We start from the raw sequence: 23,447 nt of genomic DNA on the forward strand, positions 1-23,447 counted from the left end.
CACAATTAATTGCCCAATAGTCTGAAGGTTTGTGTTTGCTGCTTAGCTTAGGTTTTGTATTGGAAGGGTGCTCTTTCAGTACCTAATCCTAAGCTTAGACCATTGTTTAACATTTCACACATTGGAGTGTGTTGTACAAGTCAGCACACATTCAATGGCTGAAATTTGAGGAGAAATGTAACAATTTTCTTTCTCAACTGCTGTGATAGTTTGACAATCATATATCTGGCCGTGGCTGGTAACATGGGAGCACCCATGAGCCACCCATGGGACGCCACCTGCCTTAAGGAAGAGAATTCCACTATTTACACAACTTTAAGGGCAATGTTCCTACGCAAAAGCATTTTGGGGCACTATGTGTCACTTTGCAAGAATTTATGGTGACATATACTGTTGTTTTACCTGTCCCCTGGTGTCTAGGTAGACAGATTTATAGACTTGAAAATCATATGTTGAAGAAATATCTCACAACGAATGGACATTAATTAATAGAGCAGATCTAATATGAAAATATCAGCTATAAGTAATACTAGTTTTTTGGGAGGAGTCCTGTAAGTAGAAGACAAAGACAATGCAGCATGAATAGAAAATATTGTGCCACTGGTTTTCAAATATTATTCAATTGATACTGTTTCTTTAGAGCTGTGTACCCAACTTGTTGCAATGTTACTACTGACAGCGTGTTAGTACTTATGCTACAATCTTTTAGAAAGGTCATTAAAGATTTTCCCCATTGATCGTATGGACCTTAGTTGGTTGAATTGCAGTGAGGAAAAAGAGAAGACATCAGCAGTGCATTTCTGACTTGTAAAGTCAATGCGACTCCACGATAAGTTCCAAAAGTCACAAAATATGGTTAAATGTGTTTATTTTAGAATATTAATCAATCAGTAAATAAATGGACAGCCATAGATTCAATAGGTGCAGCAATACAGCTAGTAAGCTGAAATATCTCAGTTAATGTGTAATAACATGACATACAGAGTAGTAACAGCCACAGCGATACAGAAACAAACTATAATAAATAGGTGTTCCATAAGGATATTTCCCCTTTCTCTTCTAGATAAAGAATAACTATAGAATTATCTATCAAGGATTCTTTTTAGGGAGCTTAGAAGGTGTCAGCATAATGCAGACCTCTGTAGCCTAGGAAAAGGAATATGTTTAGCATAAAGCTTCACACTCTCAAGGGCAGAAGAGAGGACTGTCTATCTCTGAGTCAAGAAAGAATCTGAACAACTAACTTTGGGAACACAAATTAAGACAACAGGAGCTTCAGTTACATTCTTATCTTTTCTCAAACAACCAGGAACCAACCAAATTATTAGTTTGGAGAAGCATCCACACTCTCTCCTGTTTCCCATTGCATCGAAATTGAGACTGTAGAAGGCAACCTTGAACATGCAATTGTCCTGGTACATGATGAACAGAAGTCTTCTTTTGACCATTATTTCTCCACGCTCTCTACCGAGTTTCCCTTCAGGCTTCACTATTGACAGGCTAATGCAAACAATATGCCTTTCTTTAGCTGATGAGAAACCTGATACCTCACCTGTGAAATGAGAGAAAAGCATACTGGCAAGAGTAAACACATTTCAACTGAGGCCTGTAGTCAGGCCAAATAAATCCAGCAGTAAGCATGAACTTCAAGTGCATTACTATACAGATGCACGTCTAACTTGAGTATAAAAGCAAAAACATGAATACATGTGAGCATGATTACATGTTTATATTGAATAATATTGTACTTGTATATAAATTCCTAGCCTCTACAGTGATTGCATTTCATTAGTACATTTAGTTGCTTTGCACACATTAATGAAGCTAAAACACAATATAATATAATGTTGTATATGAGTATATAATTGTATAATTACAACTGAAGGCTGGAGCATAAATTAAGCTGCTCCACTTCTATTATTTACAAGCAATTCATTTATTCTGTTTAGGGTAGCTCTTTTAACGTGGAATCAAGGAGAACTTGAAGGGTTGGGGTACGTTTGCCAAAAAGATCCCGATTGGGCGTGCGTCAGTTTCTTCAGGGCTGAGTAAGGGCTTCAGTGTGAAGTTCTGTAAGATGCTTGTGATATAGATGAAAATCTCCATCAACGCAAAGTTTGCTCCAAGGCATATGCGTTTCCCTACAAGTAAGAGAATGACAAGATATTAAAAGGATTGCCCGATTTAGAACTTTTAATTGCATACATGAACTTGCTGTTCCAGGACAAATATACTTTTAACAAGCATTGGTAAAGCCAATGGCTCTGCAATTTGGCTTTATAAATAGGACCGATCGACCTTGCTAATGTTTTTTTTCCGATGCATTTCAGCCTCAGCAAAAGCAAAAAAGTAGTTTTAAATAAGCAAAAAATTGTAATGATAAACAGCACACATGCATTATCACACGTGCTTCAATGTCTCATGATGCTGTGGCAGACCCAAAGTCACCACACATGCATGCTTTGCGTCTTGGTGCAGCAGTCGTCATGTTCCTTTACTTACCCTTCAAAGATGGCTGACTCCCAAGTTTGAATGGTAAATTAAAAAAACATAAAAAGAGAAGTGGGACAAAATTTTTATCAAGAAGATAACACCCTCACAGAAAAATTACAGTGCCTACCCCAACCTCCAAAATATAGATTTGTTTGTGGTAAAATAAATTGCTAAGCAGAGGCAATATACATGCTCTATTCCAGTGTTTCCACATCTAATAATAATCACCAAATGTCCTGATTTGTTTTTAATAGGTAACTCCCCATGTCTAAATTTTCCCCTTAACCCAAACACCCAGGGGTGCCTGTCTGGAATATACTCATGCTTCCTATTTTGTCTTTGATTCTGTCTTAGTCTAAAGCAAAGTAGTAAATTGCCCAGGACCCTCATATTCCAAGGGGGCCCTTGGTAAAGTGAATGGGAAAGTCATTTAGTCCTTCCATGTACAGATCCACTCCTACACACTGTGCTTCCCTGTGCACAGTTGAGAGCTGTAGGCTTTGAGCCTGATTTAGATCTTGGCAGAAGTGCTACTCTGTCACAATGGTGATGGATAACGCGCCCGCCAAAATAAAAAATCCCATTATATCCTACGTGATTTATATTTTGGCGGACAGGTTACCCGACAAAGTAACATGCCCACCGTGATCTAAATCAGACCTTTATTTGTAAACTAATACCGAAAGTGCCAACTTTCCCAGTTAGAAAAATCCTCTTGTTAGAGTTTGGTTTTTAGAAATTGCACCAATGCCAAGCTTAAAAATACTACTTCCAGTTGCAAAAAGAAATGGCTTAGTCTATGAATCCATGGTCATTCATGCTTGTTTTGGTACTGTATGAATTGCTGGCAAAAGTCAGTTTGAGCTTTTGGTGCTCATTTCTGAATGTTTAATTCAATCTTGTCTGGCATCATTAGGACTTGAATTAGAACAACATGTGTAATAAAATCGAATGTGTTTCAAACAGCGCCTCCCTCCCCTTCCCCCCACTATACATTCTTAAGCGATCTCTGGAAAGAGGCACTGTTAAGTGTCCACCACAAAACAAATAATATCTAGTGATGAACTTGCAACAAAACTGGTAGGTACCGGTAAAATAACTTTATTTGCAACAGGGACTGCTCAACCGCCAACAGAACGTGCAACTTCATTCAACTGCTCAACATATTCAAACCCAGCTTTCAAGGTTCTTTGTGGAATGGACACACGCAAGTACCCGCGAGGGGTGAGCATTTTACAACAGAGAAAAACGCAGTGAGGGAAGCCACTACATTATCCCCCTCCTCTAAATGTGTTTTTTAAAAGGAACCAGGAGCAACAAAGGGGGAAGCAAGGTTAGACAGGAGGGGGGAAAATGGAGAGAGAGCAGACGTGCATATGAAAAGAAAAAAAAGGGAAGGCGGACACAGAAAGAAACTAGAGAACCAAATTAGCAAAATCTCATAGGAACAGAATGGCGTTTATTGCTCCTATGCAACTTCAGCGAGAGAGGAGCATCTGATTGTTTTTCAATGGACTCATCAGCAGAACTGCTAAACTAGCGACAGGGGGGAGCATATCCAGTCAACTCAACAACCCTGGACATGTTCCACCATTGTTTGTTGTTTTTCCACAAATCCTTTCCACAACCATGGGCTCAGAGAACCTAGCATCTCCTTTTTTGCTGTGAACAGGAATCTTCACACGCACTGTGTCCCCAACAACAAATGTACAAGGACTCGTTCTTCTCCTAGCATCAAGATAAGACTTTTGGAATAACTGAGCTATGGAGATATTTTCCCTGACGAGGTCGTCCACACCCACAATGGAATCCATCTTCACCCATTTAGACATCCATCCAGGGCACACCTTGTAGGAAGGCTTCCTTCCCCACAACAATTTAAAAGGGAAAACTTTGGTGGATGCGTGCGGAGTGGTTTGGCACGGAGCGCACAGCATTCTGAACGATGCAACAGCGCATTGTACACAGTTATTCCAAACCCTCTTCACTCATTCCACAAGGCCGTTAGTTTGTCATTGATAAAGAGAACTCTTGGAGTGAGCAACGCTACCTTGCACTAGAAAATCTTAGGATTCCTGACTGACAAACTGTACCCCGTTGTCAGAAACAATGGTAGAGGAAAAACTCTCCTGCAGAAAAATTTAATTTAGGAAATCGATAACATTTTTGTAATCTGGCTAGAAACGGATCTCTGGCCACTTGGAATAGTAATCAATGACAACAACAGCCAAGCGAGAAGAGGGAGGAAGAAGGTTGAAAGGACCAACCAGATCAATACCGATTTTCACCAGCATAAGTCTGGCCCTAGACACCTCTCACCTTTGGACTGTGAAATAAACCTGAAACTCCTTCCCCCAAACCCTCCTCCATTTCATTGTAGGTTTCTAGATTGAAGCTCATATCTGGATTTCCATTTGACATTGAGCTATTGATTTCTGAAGATTATTTCTAAAATTAGGTCATAACCCCATGGGTCACAGTACATGAGAGAAAAAAGACTATTCTACTTTATTAACGTCTTTAGGCATCTGAGCTCAACTGCATCATTGACCCTTTCTCCACTCTTGAAATTTATAAGCAATTTCAATAATGGAGCAATTTTTAATTGTTTAATTTCTTTAGAATGTTGAAATGAGTCCCAATATACATTTGTTAGAAGCTCTGACTCATTTACACCACATGGAATTTGTGACAACACAGGACCAGGGATAGCAATTTGCATTTGAGGATGGGCCACACGTTTAAGTCTGGCTCAAGGCGCTGCTCACCTTTGCACTTTGAAATTACTCTGTAGCATCTCTCGGATGCATTTTTTTTAACATGATAGCGGCTGATGACATCATCCAAATGACTTAAACTAAATGTAGAGCTGCACAATTTGCCCATTTGCGAAAAACAGCGCTTTGAATTTTCATGAAATGCTGTGATATTGGATTTTTTGTAAATTGGTGGATTAGTTCGGAATCTAGCAGAAATAGGGGGCTATTTAATGCGTAGGGAGTAAATCATACCCAATTTCAAATAACCTGATATTTCAGTCTAACCTGCCTCTCTGTACACACTCATTGCAATGGTTAGGCTGTTTAAAAAATCTTTTTGTGGAATATTCATTCTTCTGCGCACACAGCGCTTTATAAAGGATTACAAATTCAGTGCTAATGTCTTCTTCAGAAGTGGCCATACAATTTTCTTTCCTGAACTATTGATTGGATTTGGAGAGTTATCCTTTTTCAGATGTAGGAAGCCAAATGTTTTTACATTTGTCTTTGTTTAAACCGCAGCTTCATGTAAAAATTGGAAAATCTACTTTTGACTGTAATGTTTACTTACATGAAATTCCAGTCTTTCAAATTTAAGCTCCAGTTGTAAAATCAAACTGAAGTAAATTAGCATAAAGTAAGATGGTGATTGGTAGAATTAATCGAACAAGAAACCGATTGATCATTGATATGAATAGTCTTAAAAGAAATAATGGCTGATTTAGGTGGTTTACAGCCTGATTCATGAAAACCGAAATCTGCGATTTTCAAGTTGCGATTCACAGCAAATCGCAATTTAGAAATCACAGATCGGTATTCATGAAATTTACCGAAAAAAAATGCGATTCGCACGCGGCCGCAAAAAGCGTTTGCGAGTAACGGAAATCGCAGAATAATCGCTAATTTTTGGCTACATCTGTGTAGGAATTGCGATATCGCAAATAGCGATATCGCTAATTGCGAGATCTCTAATTGCGAGATCGCAAAATCGCGAGATCGGGAAAACGGGAAGTCGCATTTCGAGCACTGTGATGACATCACAACCAGGAAGCAGCCAGTTCCCACCCCCATTCACAACAGTGAGGCAGACCTCGAGGCAGCAACTAACCCAGCTCCTACCAGGACACCAGCAAACTTGGTATTCCACACCCAATCTCACTGCAGCAATGGTAGAGGAGGCTGTACCAGGGCCCAGCAACACCGGGCGCAAGAGGAAAATGAAATTCTCCGAACAGGAGTTGGAGCACCTCATTGAAGGGGTGGTTGAGAACCACTCAAAACTGTTTGGGAGAGAATCAAGGAGGGTGCCTGAGCAGGAGAAACGGAGAATCTGGGTCGGGATAGCGGCCACAGTGAACTCCGTGGGCATGGCACACAGGTCACTGGAGGAACTCAAGAAGAGGTGGTACGACCTCCGAGGTCGTGCCAAGGAGAAGGTGGCCGAGAGGCTGGGCAAGACCCTGGCCACTGGAGGGGGAGGACCTACAGTCCCTCCCAACACCCCCATGGAGGACCGCGTCGAGGATACGTTGGAGCCCGAGGCGTGCTTTGGGGTCACCAGATTGGACTCATCCCGCCCCACCCAAGAGAGCCAAGGTAAGTGGCATGCGACTGCGACCCTGTCCCCTATAAATGGCCATGACCCTATAGCCTCCCATAATGTTCCAAAGTCATGCCATCCGTGCACATTAGGTAATGCCCTAAAGCATTGTGGGACATGTAGTCTGCCCACAATGTACAAGTACCCCAATGCAGCCAGACAGGTCCCAAATTACGGAATGCCACAGCCACTCAGGGAATGTCATCCAGCATGCATGTAGCAACTGCACGTGTGACAGATACATGCAACTAATGAACGTCCACTTCCCCTCACAGGTGGCGCAGACAGCAGCGACAGTGACAGGCTGCTCATCGATGAGCAACCACAGGATGCCGAGGAGGTGCCGTCACCAACACATCCTGCACCAACAGGCGCAGCACCTACCTTTGCAGCCAGGCCCACAGCATCTGCGCCTCCACCATCAGGCGCAGCACCTACCCCTGAAGCCAGGCCCACAGCATCAGCGCCTCCACCATCAGGCGCACCACCTACCCCTGCAGCCAGGCCCACAGCATCATCACCTCCACCATCAGGCGCACCACCTACCCCTGCAGCCAGGCCCACAGCATCTGCGCCTCCACCATCAGGCGCAGCACCTCTGCCTACCTCAACGCCACCAGCAGCTGGAGCCTCCACATCTGGTCCAGCGACTGCAGTGACACAGCGCCAACCCACTGTGGCCATCCAGCAGAGCAGGCATGGCAGGGCTCGCCTGCAGAACAATGCACGCAGTGGCAGGAGGGGGATGGAAGTGCGCTTGCCGAGCATGAGCATTGAGCGTAGGATGCTACACATTCACCAGCTGCAGGTACGCCGGCAAGGGGCCATACAAATGCAGCTACATAACATTGGCCGCAATGTGGCAAATGTGGCAGAGAGGATGGACCGCATGACGGCAGCCATGGAGGCCAACACTGCTGCGCTAAAATCGCAGCGCAACACCGCCCGCTGCCGCCACCGGTAGCTACTGACGCGGATGTACGCATACACAAGATCCAACTACGTGATAGGGAATGCGACGTCCCAGCTCTCGCGATGGTCCCTGGCGCAGCAGCAGCAGTTAATCCAATGCTGTGAGGATGTGGCCAGAGTGTTAGAGCACCTCACCACTGCCGTACTGGCACTCCATCCCACTCTACCAGGCAATGTCGGGGGGGACAATGCCAGCGAGGGCACCTCCAGTGTGAGCAGCCTGTCTGCCTCACAGGTTGTGGTGTTAGGACGTAGCACCAGGCCCACTGCAGGGTCACGTGCGGTGGCAGAGGAGGAGCCAGAGAGGCGCTTGGGTGCTGCGCGCCGGAGGCGCACCTGAGTAACATGTACTTTTACAGGGACATGCTGACACTACAAGCCTGCCCTGTGTTTTGGACGCAGCAGTATGGGGCAATACTGATTGCATAGGAAGGATGGCAACTTGCACTATTATTGTGAATCCAACAGTAATATTTATTCTTGCATCATACATTGGCATCCTGTCATTATTTCCATTTGCATGCAATTGTGATTTGTTGGGTGAGGGGAGTGGGTGCACTAGAAACTGTTCATTGTGATGTGGTTGCGGCGTCTGTGGCCTTCAGCTGGGTTCTCCCCGCGTGCATGGCGCACATGTGCAGGTGGCTGGTCGTCCCCTTTCGACTCACTGCCAGAGATGTCTACAGGTATCCAGCGCTTGGTGGCAATGTTGTGTAGTATTGCACACACAGCCACAATGCGGCAGCACACATCAGGACTGTAGTACATGGCCCCACCTGTATTGTGAAGTATGCAGAATCTGCTCTTCAGTAGCCCAAAAGTCCTCTCAATGCAATTCCTTGTGCGTATGTGTGATACGTTGTAACACCGTTTCTGTGGTGTAGCAGGGTTGAGGTATGGGGTGAGGAGGTATTCACGCAGGGCGTAGCCACTGTCACCTGAATGAGAGGAGCAGAGGGTGAGTGCCTGTGCAGCGCAGCTACTTCATCGCAGTGTGACATTGAGGGCAAAGTTTACTTACCAAGTAGGTGTCCTTCCCCGAAGTCTCCCCTGGCCAGTCGTGTGTGGAGGCCGCTGTGCCGGAATATGAATGAGTCATGTGTACTCCCCGGGTACTGTGCCACTATGTCCGTGATGTATGTCTTAGCATTGCAGACCATCTGGATGTTGAGGGAGTGGTAGGACTTGCGATTGCGGTACATGTACTCCGTTGCAGCTGGTGGGCAGATGTGGATGTGGATGTGGGTACAGTCAATGCATCCTATCACGTGTGGGAAATAGCCGACATTGTAGAATTGAAGCTTGGTCTCATCCAAATCCTGTTGGCTTGTTGGAAATTTGATGTGGTGGTGTAGCTGGGTCAGCATTGCGTCAAGGAAACTCCCTAGGCAGTGGGACATGGTGGGCTGGGATATCCCCCCAGCAGCCGCAACTATCCCCTGGAAGCTCCCGGAGGCCAGGAGGTGCAGGCTACACAATACCTGGACATGTGTTGGCACAGCATTGGTCCGCCTTGTTGGGTGCTGCATCAGGGGGTCAAGGTCCTGAATTAGCTTGATGATCATTGCCCCATTCAGGCGGTACTTTGCCTATATTTGCTCTCTGGTTTGGCCCAGCAGGGTGACCCGCTGGCGGAATATCCTGTCCTGGATTCTGCGTCTCCTCCGTGCTGCTCGCTGTAGCCTTCGCCGCCTGACCACCATGTACATTCCTGGCATTGTGACACTTCTTATGCTGATGCTGCTTCTCCTTAAGTGTGTTTGGTCAGGCCAGCACCAGTTGCTGATTGGCCAACGGTTTTTCTATTTTTTTTTTACTATGGGTTTGATGGTTACCACCTGCTTTGGGTTGTCCTTAAATTGCGCCTCGCCGGGTTTTTCGCTAATTGCGATTTTTTATGAATCCCAATTGCGATTTCGCTAATTTTTTTCGCAGATTCCGTGATTTCTCGCTATTTCTGATTCGCAAATGGTCTACTGCCGGGATTCTGCGAATCTTTTTGCGATTTCGCAATTCTGTGTTAGCGATTTCACTATTATCGTGGTGAATACCGATTAGGGAAATTGCGCCCGCGATACCATTTTCGCAGCTATTGCGAGCGCAATTTTGCTTCATGAATCAGGCTGTTAGTGTTCTGAGGCATTCATGATGATCCATGTTTGGCCTTTTGGTGGTAGGTTCCAGTGTCAGTGGATCAATTTAACCTTTCATCCCTTTGAGATCACTAAAGTAAACACCACTCAGATGAGTAGCAAACAAAAAATCTGTTTTTCAGCACCACGATACCAAGATAAACATTTACTTTTATTTAGGATTTAATTTAGACTACATGATTTTTAGCCTCAAAAACAGGAGAAAATAATAATTTATATGTAAAAGAGAATGTGCTGATATGAACACAGCTACCAAGACATTCTGTCTCATCAAAACGGCGGCTACAGCCAAGTAGGCTGCAAAATTACTAGGTGACCTGTAGTAAAGTAACAAAAATACTTGTGACTGAAGGTAGAAAAAGCAGCCTAATGGTAGTCCGACTAAACTCAGAATTGAACCAAACATTTATCTTGACAGGAAGGTAAGAAGTAGCTTTTAGTAAATATACCAATCAACTGCTTCTTCGAGTGTATCAAGCTGGAGAGTATTTACTTTGTTCTTGGGGCTGCTCATTTCTAATAGTTTATGTCCATTATCATAGTCATGATAAAAGCTGCTTCCTTATCATTACCTGTCCTGCCACCTTAAGAGTGCACACACACATGCACACGTGTGGACACACACTCATACAGACACACACACACACACATGCACACACAAATACATTGATGCAGAACAGAGAAAAAGGACAACACCTAAAGAGCCTCAATCTTCTAAATTTTTGCATGGGTGCTGGGGAGATGCAAGGCATAGGACTTGATTCACAAAGGTACTCTTACACTCATGTCTAAGTTTACTACTGTTCGGTATTCACAAACTACGTTTTACAACTGCTAATAATTAGGGGTGTGGAGTTCCCACACACAGAGACACTGCAAACGGGGCAGAGAACTCTCCACACCTGAGTTTAGGGAGTGCATAGCTGTAAAACTCAGCACGTAGTTGTGAATACCAAAGTGTTGTAAATTTAACAAAAGTGTAAGTTTACCTTTGTGAATCAAGCCCATAGAGTGTGTTTACTAACCATTTCAAAAGTCCGCTTGTCCAGCACTAAACTGCAGTTCGTCATGGGGGCACTCATGGAAACTTTAGGAATTTTGCACAAAGGTTAAACAGCACTACCTGTAAAGAAGTATTTATTCTCAAAAACTGAAATCTGACTGATACCTGTTGAGAATGGCATGAAGGCCGGGTTCAACTGGAAGCAACCGTTTTCATCCAGAAAGTGGTTGGGGTCAAAAGTGTCAGGATTTTCATACATGGTGGGATCAAAATGCACGGAAGTCAAAAGAGGTATGAATTCGGTTCCCTGAAAAACAAATAAGAGACTATCACAAGACGATAGGGAAACTGAATGCTTACAGCAAAGATGTGAGGACCAGCATCTTGAGATGTTAGGCACCATGTGAGGTTTTATTTTATGAGTTGATTGAACTAGCATTCTGTTCTAGAATCTATATGTCACCAGAGTGTTGAAGACTGAAGATCTTCTTTATGTTTAAGTAGATTGTGAAGTTCCATTGTTGCCTGTTGCCTGACACTTACTTTCGAGCACTTACAGACGGGAATGCTTTTTTTTTACCTTTCTGGCCATTTTGGAACCACTTCTTTACATTGAACACATCAATATGTCTAAGAATTGTGAGGGTCACAGTTTGTGATACCCATTTAATGCTGGAAATCAGACGGGCATAATTTGTAGTTTGTCTGGACTGCCCCTTTTAGGGCAGGATAGGAATAATTTCCATATTGATGTCCTTTTTTGAAGTGCTTAAGTGAGCAAAATAAAAGCAAAAAATATTGGATGGAATGTGACTGACAGATATTACCAATGGATCAGATCAATTCTAGTTTCCATTTTACTTTTTGTTGTGTGCCCAGATGCGTGCCCTATAACCTATTGTGCCAAAGGCACTCAAGCTCCACCCTGCAGATGATGCCCAACAAGCCCAAAACATATCTGTGTCCTATTATGAACCTGGTCAGAGGGGCTGTCACCATAACAGTTGGGTCAGACTTTATTTTAAGTGCTTGACTTTCAGTGATCTGTTTATTTTTACTGCCTGCGTAGAATTTCACAGTAAGTAAACGAATGATGGAATAGAATGTGGCATAGAGTATCCAGTCGTTGTTTTGCATAAGGTCATTCCACTTATCCTTCTTTTTCTCAATGTGGCATGCTTTCCTAAGTGATTCACCTAATTGGCACTGATATTTTCAGAAGAGTGAGTCCAACAACTTTCTGTGCCATATACACTCAGGCTACTTCTCAATGATTAGGATTTGCATGGGGAAACATATATGGGATTGCTTGTGTTTTACGTCAGAGGGGACATGGCCCTGCAGTTCAGGCTGACAGCGCCTTTTAAACAAAAAGACGGAGCTTAATGTGACGCCCAGTAATTACCAGTGAAAGAGATGAATTCGAACGTTCTGTCCATTTTTCTGGAGTGTGGCCAGTTCTTGTCTGGTAGTAAACTCCACCTTTACCGTTAGGACTTTTTAGATCATTGCCAATTTGTGCAGTTTCTCTTTGGCAGTCATTAGTTAACGCTTTAAGGGCCTGATGTCCAAAGCATTTTGTGATCGCAAAATCTGCAATTAAAAAAACCCACTGGCTCTGCAACCACGAAAGACTGTTTAACCATTTACAAAATCCATTTTATGAGAAAGAAGAGTGTTTTCGACCCAATAAAGAAGTTTTGTGACCCTGTCCATGTCATACATAGAAGTGGAAGTGATAAGGGGGCCACCTTATTTTCTATGATGCGGAAAGTAATGTATCAATGTTCTTTTACAACAATTGTGGACATAACCATCTCCCCAACAGAAAAAAAGACCAGAGGAATGCTGGGACCCTAATACTGCCCCTCCCACAAGGAGTACATAAGCAGCACTTACCCAGCATCCCGCCTGTACAACCAAGCCCACACAGGAAGGCCGTCTGCCCGGGAGGGAGGGGTGTATGATTGGGACGAGGACAACGGGACCCTAAGTAATAAAGAGTACCAGTGAGTAATAGAGCATTACCCCCAGATCCCTTATGTCCTCGTCCTATTCATTGACAATGTGGAGAATACCAAAGCAGAAAATTCGGCCTCCCGAACTCCCAAGCGCACCCAGGAAACCACACCAAACGCAGCGACCCAAGGGATCACAGAAAGAGGGACCCACAACAAGGTACCGGCCAGCAGCCCAGAACAGGACAGCAGGGACACAAACAAGGACCAGAAACAACCAAGAAAAAAACAGAAAGACAGAGCAATAACAAGGAAGCAGCCAACCAGAGAAACCGGAGACAAAGCAACCAGGCTCAAAACCCAAAAGGACACAGCCAAGGGAAGCCACCGGACAAGGCCGACTACCCCAGACCCACCAGGAAGGAGCACAGGCCCCAGCAGCCGCACCGACACAGAGCAAACTCTGGCCGCCCCGGAGAAGGCCAAAGAAAGAAGCCAAGGCCGGGCAACTGGGCCCAGGTACAAGCACCCAGCCAACAAGGAAGGAGCCACAGCGAGAGCCCAGGAGCAACAGAAACCCCAAGAGGGGAAAGCCTCACAGGGAAGTAGGCAGCAAACCGCACCAGGACCGGACACAAATCCCCAGAGCCGAAAAGGAAAGGACAAGAGAACACTACTCACTATGGAACCAGAGTGATTAAGTATTTTTAAGAAAAACAGTGATTCCTGTGAAACATATACTTAATAATGATTGGAAAGGCAAAGTGAAATTTGCATGTATCCAGGGGTTACACGTGATGTCAAAGAGAAAGGAACACGCATACACTGACTTCGTTGTTCTATAGTTGTATTCAATAGGAAAGTAGAAATGAATATTCAGAATTTATAAACATAGGAAAAAAGTATTTACAGTTTTGTACGGTGTCCCAAGTGAAATATGAACCTAACTATCATAAGTGACGTTGTGTGACAATATTTACAAGGTTTTAAAGGCTTTTTGTTTCAGAAAGCGACCAAGATTCAATTTTTACAAATACATAGTCCCTATACAATGATAGAGTAAAATTCCAATGGTTCGCTTTTCCTTTTTCTGTCGACGGAATTTTGACCCTATTTTGGGTGTAGGGTCTCTTCAGGACCTACAATGTTAGGGACATCTGGATGTAGAATTGCTGAGGTATAGTGCAGTGATGTGTAACCCGTGTTGAAGGTGAAAAGAAGGAACTCACTAGGAAACCCAACCGGGTTCCCTGATAAGGGTGTGTGATTTAGCAATCCTAATTTAAGTGTGGCTCGGTTGCTCTTTTTTCTGCTTCAAGGTTTCGAATTCAGCAGTGGCTGATATTATTCGAATTACGGGGGCTCCCTGGCAGTATATTTCCGCAATCATGGTGATTTCTTCTTTTCTTCGAATAAGGGGATTAGATCACTTACGTCAGTCCTTCTTGGTACAGTGACAAATGTGGTCACTGTTCCATGTTTTCACCTTCAACACGGGTTACACATCACCCCACTATACCTCAGCAATTCTACATCCAGATGTCCCTAACATTGTAGGTCCTGAAGAGACTACGCTGACTACGCTGGCAGACTACTTGCCTCCCCCCTCAATGAGTGGCCGACTGTAGGGCCGTCATCTCCGGGGACCGAGCAGGGAAATTAGTGGCGGCCATCTTTGAGAGGGTTCGCCTCTTCCGTTGCACGGGCGCCGCTATAAAAACATACGGCAATGTCTCCGCGCAGCGGACGCGCCCAGCGGGCGCGCCATACGTGCGCCGGAGTCAAGCCAGAGTCCTGCCTGTCTGCGCCCGTCCGCGATCGACCGGGGCACGGGGCAGGACCCCCTGGGCCTACAGAACCAGCTGGCTCTCAGAGTATGTATAGCCACCGATTATACTACACTAAATCAGACCTGCTATCATTATGTCAGACATCGAAACACAGTTGTTTACATACTTTACGGGCTGAGTATTTACCCCCCTATTGCAAGATATGTAATCAGACCTTGCCATTAGTAATTAAGGTGGTGAGGGAAGAAGTCAAGTTAAAGATGATACTACTAAACTGTAGGTCTATGAATAAACATAAAGTCGAGATATACGACCTACTGATAAACAGAGACCTGGACGCCATGTTTCTTACTGAGACATGGCTGGAAGAAACATCCTCCCCGGATATACTTGAAGCTGTCCCCCCTAGTTATAGTCTACTTAGACTTGACAGACAAAAACAGCGAGGAGGAGGGTTAGCATTAATCTATAAATCAGAATTTGAGTGCACTCTACTTAAAACCACCGTACCTAACAGCGAAAGTGGCTTCTTTACCATAAAAATAGGCCCCAAAAACGTGGTCAGTGGACTACTGATTTACCGCCCACCAGGGGGCGCTGCTCAGTTTGGAGACCAACTTATAGAATTAATAACTCAATCAGTAGTCAGATATAAAAGTTTCTTATCCTAGGTGATTTAAATCTTCACTTTGCAGATACAGATTGCAGAGAAGCACAAACGGTGGTAACAGCACTGAATTCCATGGGAGTCAGGATGCTTTCAACAGCCCCCACGCATCAGTTAGGCCATCTCTTGGACCCAATTTTTTCAAATTGGGAAGGAACTAAGGTTCTACCCCTGGTCCCATTGTTCTGGTCGGATCATAGCATCGTTCCATTTGAAATAGAAGATGAACCCCCAGGAATTACATCCAAAAAAACCCTATCACAAAAATGCAGAATCTGGAAAAAATTCACTCCAGAACTGTTTAAAAGCGCCTTATCAGAACATCCCCTGACACTAGGTAACACCTTACAGGAGGCATGGGATAGCTATGAGAATTGGATGTCCAATGCATTAGACAAGGTCGCACCTTGGACGTTCAAACCACCGGTAAGACAATCCAGAACTGCCCCGTGGTTTTCAGAAAAACTTAGATTGACCAAAGCTCAATGTAAAACTGTAGAGCGGAGATGGAGGAAGAGATATGCCCCTGAACTCAAATTATGCTACAAAACGGAGCTAAAAAAATACCAGAAATTGGTAACACTGGAGAAAAGTATCCACTTCAAAAGCAGAATTGAGCTAGCAGACAACCCCACCAGAGAACTATTTAGTATCTACAAAGAACTCATGGTTCCATCTAGACTTGAGGCTCAAGACACTTACTCTACTGAGATGTGTGATCTTGTAGCTGATTTCTTTGTAGATAAGGTTGACAACATTCATGCCACCTTTACAGACAATAAAGATCTCTTAAGAAACAGTGAGGATATTAGAGCTATCTCCACACAGAAATCCCATCTTGCATGCTTTAAAACTCCTGATCGACATGAACTTTTAGGTATTATTAATAGTATACAATCAGGTCCCCCTGCGACGCGTGCCCTCTGGCTCGGTGCAAGGGAGTTATGGAGAGTATACTAATTGACCATATCAGTCACATGGTGACACTGTCCTTTCAGGAATGTTATGTTCCGGAGGCGTGGAAAACTGCTCAGGTTATACCACTAAAAAAGAAGCCCAATATTCACATTTCCCAACTCCAAAATCTCAACCCCATCTCCCTCCTCCAATTCTGCGCCAAAATAATAGAAAAAATTGCTAATAGACAGCTCATGGAATATTTGGAGGAAGAAGCCCTCCTCCACCCCTCACAATCGGGATTCAGAACTGGCCACTCTACCGAGTCGGCCGTTTTGTACTCCACTGAGCGTCTCAGGCAGATAGTGGATGAAGGTGAGACAGCAGCGTTGGTCTTATTAGACCTAAGTGCAGCATTTGATACCGTGCTGCACACAACACTACTGTCTCGTCTTTCGGACATGGGGGTAACGGGTCAGCACTTGCCTGGCTGCGCTCCTTTTTGGCCAACAGAGGTTTTCAGCTGCACTGCCCACCCTTTAGATCTTCCCTCCGGGAGGTGAGCCATGGGGTTCCTCAGGGCTCAAGTTTGTGCCCTACGTTGTTTAACATCTATATGGAACCCCTGGCTCACATTGTGGAGGCTTTATGGGTGGGCATTGTCAGTTATGCAGATGACACCCAGCTGGTGTTTAAGCTTACTCCCAACCATAAAGAAGACACCATCAATTTTTCGAACTGTATGTCAGCAGTAGCAGTTTGGATGAACAACAACTGCTTGCATCTGAATGGCAAAAAGACTGAACTGCTGGTGGTCGGGAGAGCAGCATCAGCTTGGTCTCGCTTATGGTGGCCAATTGAACTAGGAAATCCTCCTATTCCTGTGGAGTCGGTAAGAAACCTTGGTGTTATGCTGGATTCTGACCTTTCTGGCAAGGCCCATATTAGCAGGGTAACGGGGAGGTGCTTTGGCATACTGAGGGTTCTCCGAAAAGTATTAGATCTCCTTCCTACCGGAGCCAGAAAAACTATTGTCCACGCGCTTGTGACCCCCATCTTGATTATGGGTCTACACCAACTCCAGTGTGTGCAGAATGCCGCTGCACGCCTCGTGCTCAGACTCTCACGTAGAGCCTCCGGAAAGACCTCCTTGGCCAAACTCCACTGGCTCCCGGTTAGGGAGAGGATTACATTTAAAACCCTCTGCTATGCTCATCGCATCGCCCAGGGCAAAGGCCCTGATTACTTAAAGAACCTACTCACCATACATCGCCCCACTCGGAATTTAAGATCATCCGGCACGATGTTATTTACACTTCCTCGTATTCTTAGGGCCAGAATGGGCGGCCGCTCCTTTAGGTACCTCGCCTCCATGCATTGGAATGCACTCCCGCTTCATCTGCGGATGGAACCTTCTGAATTGAGATTTCGGGGAAAGCTTAAAACACTTTTGTTCCCCATTATGTAACCTCCTAGAGCTTCTCCATAGCTGCCTCTCGAAATCTATCAGCAGTTAGTGCGGGGACACACAGTTCCTTGTGTAGCCAGGCGCTCTACAAATGATTTATTATTATTATTATTATTAATTCTACATCCAGATGTCCCTAACATTGTAGGTCCTAAAGAGACCCTACACCCAAAATAGTGTTGACAGAAAAAGGAACAGCAAACCATTGAAATTGTACTCTATCATTGTATAGGGACTATGTATTTGTAAAAATTTAAACTTGGTCACTTTCTGAAACAAAAAGCCTTTGAAATCTTGTAAATATTGTCACACAACATCACTTATGATATTTAGGTTCATATTTCACTTGGGACACCGTACACGACTGTAAATACTTTTTTCCTATGTTTATAAATTTTGAATATTCATTTCTACTTTACTATTGAATATAACTATAGAAAAACGAAGTCAGTGTATGCGTGTTCCTTTCTCTTCACCTGTAACCCTGGATACATGCAAATTTCGCTTTGCCTTTCGAATCATTATTAAGTATATATATATAGAAAGCCCAGGGCAACCAGGAACCCCCGGCAGAACCCAAACAGGAACCAACCAGGTACGAACCCGCCGAACCACAGTGGGCAGACAAGAACAAACCAGGAAGCCAGGGCCGGAGACAAGCAACCTGTCGACGCAGGAGGACCCCCAGGCCCAACCAACCCCTGGAAGGAGCGCACAAGCCAAAGCAAAGGGCAGGGCGGCAGCAGAGGCTACAGCAAAGTGGGACCCGGAGGAAGCAGAGAAGCCAGAGGCACAAGCAGCACCAGACTCCGGACAACCAACCACCAGCAGAACACATCCCCAGAGTGGGCAAGACAACACCATCCAACCCCACCCCAACAGGGGATGAGGGGGCAAGACGAAAGGCACCCCACACCTGGTGCAGAACCCGGGGTAGCCCGCAGGAAAGACAGGAGCGAATCAGGACACCAACCACCAGGAAAGGGACCGTGGAATCCAGGAAACACACCCCAGAGGCAGCATGGTAGCCACAGCACAGCAAGCCAAAACCCAGGAGGCACAGCCGGAGGCCAAGCCAAATCAGCAACCAGCTGGCAGACCAGGAGGAACAGGAGGCAACTCTGGACGTGACAACCCTGAAGGAAAGTGAAGGACATGATCCCAGCACCAACAACGTGAGCCCGAGGACCAGGCGAAGGCAACGCACTAGGTGGAGCCAGCGGGAGCCAGAAGGCACCACAGAACACCAGGCCCCTACAAAGCCCAAACGAAACCAGACGCAACCAAGGGGCAAACAGAGTGGAAACACCACCAGCTACATGAAGGGCCAAACCAACGAGGAGAGCAGGGAAAATGGAAGAAACCGGAGCCCAACACCAGCCCAATGAACCAAACCCATGAAGAACAGCGGGCAGGACGAGGCCCGGGAGGGTATACAAGGGCACAACCAAAACACCAATGTGTCAGGCTAGGACACCCTGAGAACGCCCAGAGCAAGGATGCAGGGCCAAAAGAAGGCTCCCAGGGAGGAAAGGACGGAGGGGAAAACAAGCAGAAATCCAAGCAACCTCACCAGAACCCCAGGCGTTCCCCAACAGGGAGAACAACAGAGGAGCAGGAAACGAGGTGCCAAGGTCCAAGACAAGCACCAGCAAAAAACAGCCTGGCCCAAACAGCAGGGACTGGGATCCTGGAGCCCCATGGACCCCCGGAAAGGGAGCAAACACAGGCAAACCGCCACACGGAAAGCACCAACGGGAGGTGGGGAACCGGAGCAAGAAATAACACCCAACCCCCCCAACAGCCCTAGGTGCACCACCAGCCAAAACGCAAGGGCAGGAGAAGCACACACACAGTGGGCAGGCACCCTAGGGAAAGAAAAGACCAAACCACAGCCAACAGCCAGGCTGCAAGGGGGCCCTGGGCACCAAGGCTCCAATGGAAAGCCAGAAGCTGACTCAAGGCGCACCACAGACCACCGAAAGGAAGATCACAGAGAGGAAACGGGCCCTGAAACACACAGGGACCAAACACCAGCACCAGCCACGAAACAGTAAGGAAAAAGCACCAGGCAGAAGCACCCAGCAGAAAGGGGCTGCAGCAGGAGCAACCACACACCAAGCAGCACCACTGGTGGAACCAGGAGACAGGAGAAAGCCCGACCCAAAGAGAAGGCAGAGGCCAACGAAGCAAACCCAGCCAACAAACGCAAGCATGCGAACAGCGGTGAGCCCAGACCACCACAAAGACAACCCAGGGCAACCCCTGAGAAGAAAGCAGAGCGCAACAGAAGGGGAACACAAGGGGAACACAAGGGCTAATCCAAGGACCCCACGGAAGCCAGGAACCGCGCAACCTCAAGAGACAGCAGCCCCCTGCCCAGAAGAGACAAGCATCCGGACACGGCGGAGCCAGCCAGACCGCACAAAACAGACCAAAGGCAGAGGACAAACACCCCAGGCCACACATAACCAAAGCCAGGGTGGAAGAAAAGAGCACCGCCCACGCAGGGGATCCCGGGCATTAACCCTGACACCTGCAGGCCCCCATAGGGCTCCCAAGAACAGGAGCACACAGAAGCCAGCGCAGCAGAAGGGGCAAGAAAGGAAAGCCAGAACCCCCCCCCCCCCCTCCAAGAGGAGACCGAGCACGCCAAGGCACGCCGAGCGGGCACAAAGCCACTGACTGACAGGGGCCAACAGCGGGATAAACCCCGGACCAAGACAACAGGGCTGCCGCACCAAAAGATCGGGCCCGGGATCACCAGAGCACTAACACAGAGAATTAACAGGAGGGCAGAAGCCGAGGGACCCAGGAGCAGGGTACCACACCAGAAACATGCAAAATACAGCAAAGTATGAGAAAGAGCGCCAGAAGAGAGACACCCCAGCAAACGCCACAGGCCAACCGGCGAGCACAGCTGAACAACAGCCAAGAAGACCAACACACCAAACACGGATGGCACCTGACAAGGGGGCGGAAGGGCGACAGGCCCCACGCCAAGCACAGGCAACTCACACCCATCTCAAAGGCCGACAGCAGCTGGCAGCCCCAGATCCAGGAAGCAACCCACACCAAGCTGCAGAGACCAGAAGAGAGCAGGAGAAGTCAGGGTGGCACTTAGGGCGGCAGAGAAGGAACACGCAGCAGCAGCGCAACCCCACCAGCAGCCGGCAGCAGGAAACCAGGACATCCCAGAGGGCAGCAACAGAGGTCATTCGACTAGAAACCACCGGCTGCAGAGCCTGAGGAGACAAAAGGAGCCGTGGAGGCCAGTCCCAAGGCAGCACCCAGCAGGGCGCAACACTCCCGGCACCCAGGCCACAGCAAAAGGCGGAGGAATAGCCCCGGAAGACTACCGGGCCAGAGCCAGGCAATCTTGAAGGACATGCCCAGAGGCGCAGAGGACCAACTGGGCAAAGACACCAGCCCAGGAACCAAAACCAGGGCAATGTAAGCCTACAGCACCCGGCAATGCCAGGCAACCACTTGAACCAGGCTTGACGCTCCACAACAGGTAAAGCAGAGCACGCTGCTCAGGAACCATGTGTCGGACTGCTACACAAGGACCTTGTTCTGTACAAATATGTGCACAACTCACACACGAGCACCAATTGCACCACACATGAACACAGTACTGTTAATGAGATCAGACTAAAGCAGGTGCAGGAAGGCAGGAATGGCAGAAGGATGCAGTAAGTCAAGCGGGGATGCTGAGTCCAGAACCAAGCCCACCAAGCTCCAAGGGCGCAACACAGCGCCGAGCACACACTGCGTGTCAAACAGCCAGTTAGAGTCACTCAAATGCAACACATGGCACCATTCCTCCTACCACCTCCCAGCGCCATGCCTCCGCAACCAAACAAAGGAATGGGCAGGAAGGCAGGCACGAAATCCACATAACATGGAGTGTACTCACCCGGAGCGGGGGCTGAGACACCACCAAGAACACGGCCCCCTCCCAACAGCCTGCCCAAAGGATCCAAGCCGGGGGTCCCATCAGAGCCGGGAACACCAGGAAACCAGAAAGCACAGTGCGTCTCCCACCCAGCCAGGCCAAAGGAAGACGCGCACGTGACCTGGAAGCAACCCGGAGGCCATGCACCAGCCGCAAAGGGCCGAGCGGCAAGGGGCAGAGCAGGCCACAAACAGGCCCACCTCCCAGCAAGCTCGGCAGGCCAGGAGGCAGACCAGGAAACCCCCCCCACCCGCACAGCCAGGCAGCCTGGCGGGGGAGGAGAGAAGAACCACACCCCCTGCCCAGCAGGAGCAGCACCAGCACATGCAAATCCATCTGTCGACAGACAGAAAAAAAGAACAGGCGGGATGCTGAGTAAGTACTGCTTATGTACTCACGGTGGGAGGGGCAGTATTAGGGTCCCAGAATTCCTCTGGTATTTTTTTCTGTCTGGAAGATAGTTAACTCCACATTGTCAATAAATGGGATGAGGATATAAGGGACCTGGGGGTAATGAAATGTCTTCCCAAACTGGAAAAGTATTTTTTAATTTTTTTTAGCAGCACTATTACCCTTAATATACACATACTGCTTGAAACAAAATGCTTTCTATTCAGGAATGTAAATGTAGGGACAGAGATCCGCTGTCCGTTGCAGACATAAACCTCTGCATTTGCAGGTAATCACAGGAGGTCTCAGATTGCAACCTACCACATTAGTATTTATTAAACAAGTATTTTGAATGTACAATTTGTGATGCAACCAACTAGTACATCGGTCACGTTGCATTCCCACTTGCAAACCAGTCTGTATGCAAATTCTACTTCCCATGTTTGTGAATGGGAATAGTACATTCAGCCTTGAGTGGCTGATTTGGAACTGTCTTATACCTACTCTACCATAAATATGTTTTGCCATATGTGAGAATTAATGGAAATCTGTCAGAAGCACTGCTTGTTATATATTCATTTTGAAAAGTGCCTTGTAATTTTGCAAGATGTACATTTTATGAAAATTTTCTTAAATATTATTAAATAAAAACTAGCATTTTCTATATAAATTACAGCATGCATGCATTAAAACACGCCCAACAGTCAAATCGGTAATGGTTATCACAAGGTTCTTGTTAGTAGAAAAGCTCAGATAGGTTCCCCTATATTGCTCCATGCCTGGAAATTATTAGTGGAAAATCTGAGGTCAATTTAATTTGGGGTCCCTTCTATAATTATCCCTCAGCATGTATTTAAGGCAAACAACTGAAGGTAGATACAGAAAGCCTGAAATATTTTAAATATAACATGATGTTCTCTTTTGAAGACTTGCAAAATCTTCGTTTTCCGTAGGTACTACCTGCTTACTTTTTTTCTTGGCTTTAAATTACACACATTATAAAAATTGGGACTTATGAAAAAAGTGTTGGATAGACAGAGTATCATTGACAGCAATATCATTTGCACAACTCCATTAGTCCAAAGGCATACCTTCTTGAACGTGTAGCCTCCAAGTTCAGTGTCTTTCGTCAGTGAATGTGTCAGGGACAGTGGAATTACGTCGGCTATTCTCTGAACCTCATGGATAAAAGCCTGTGTGTATGGCATCTGCTTCCTGTGCTCGACTGATGGCATGTGTTGTCTGCCAATCACGTGATCTATCTCCAATTGCACCTTTTCTGTAAAGAAATAACACACATGTCTGCAATAACACCATGGCACACATTTACAGAACTTCA

The 23,447-nt window shown here is 46.3% G+C and overlaps 1 protein-coding gene across 3 annotated transcripts in view; it reads right to left on the bottom strand.

The window, feature by feature from the left end:
- Positions 1-852: 852 nt before the first annotated feature.
- The window catches only part of LOC147690365 (cytochrome P450 2F2-like), a 533,126-nt gene continuing 510,531 nt past the window's right edge, over positions 853-23,447 (bottom strand). For all 3 annotated transcript variants that reach the window (XM_086938001.1, XM_086938002.1, XM_086938003.1), the window contains 3 exons: positions 23,200-23,387; positions 11,146-11,287; positions 853-2,141 (listed from right to left, as the gene is read on the bottom strand). In XM_086938001.1, the coding sequence (XP_086794127.1) occupies positions 1,960-2,141; positions 11,146-11,287; positions 23,200-23,387 (512 nt within the window). In that variant the 3' untranslated portion in view covers positions 853-1,959. The remainder of the gene's footprint in view (positions 2,142-11,145; positions 11,288-23,199; positions 23,388-23,447) is intronic.

Source organism: Lissotriton vulgaris, chromosome 9, assembly GCF_964263255.1.
Source record: "Lissotriton vulgaris chromosome 9, aLisVul1.2, whole genome shotgun sequence".
NCBI lineage: Eukaryota > Metazoa > Chordata > Amphibia > Caudata > Salamandridae > Lissotriton > Lissotriton vulgaris.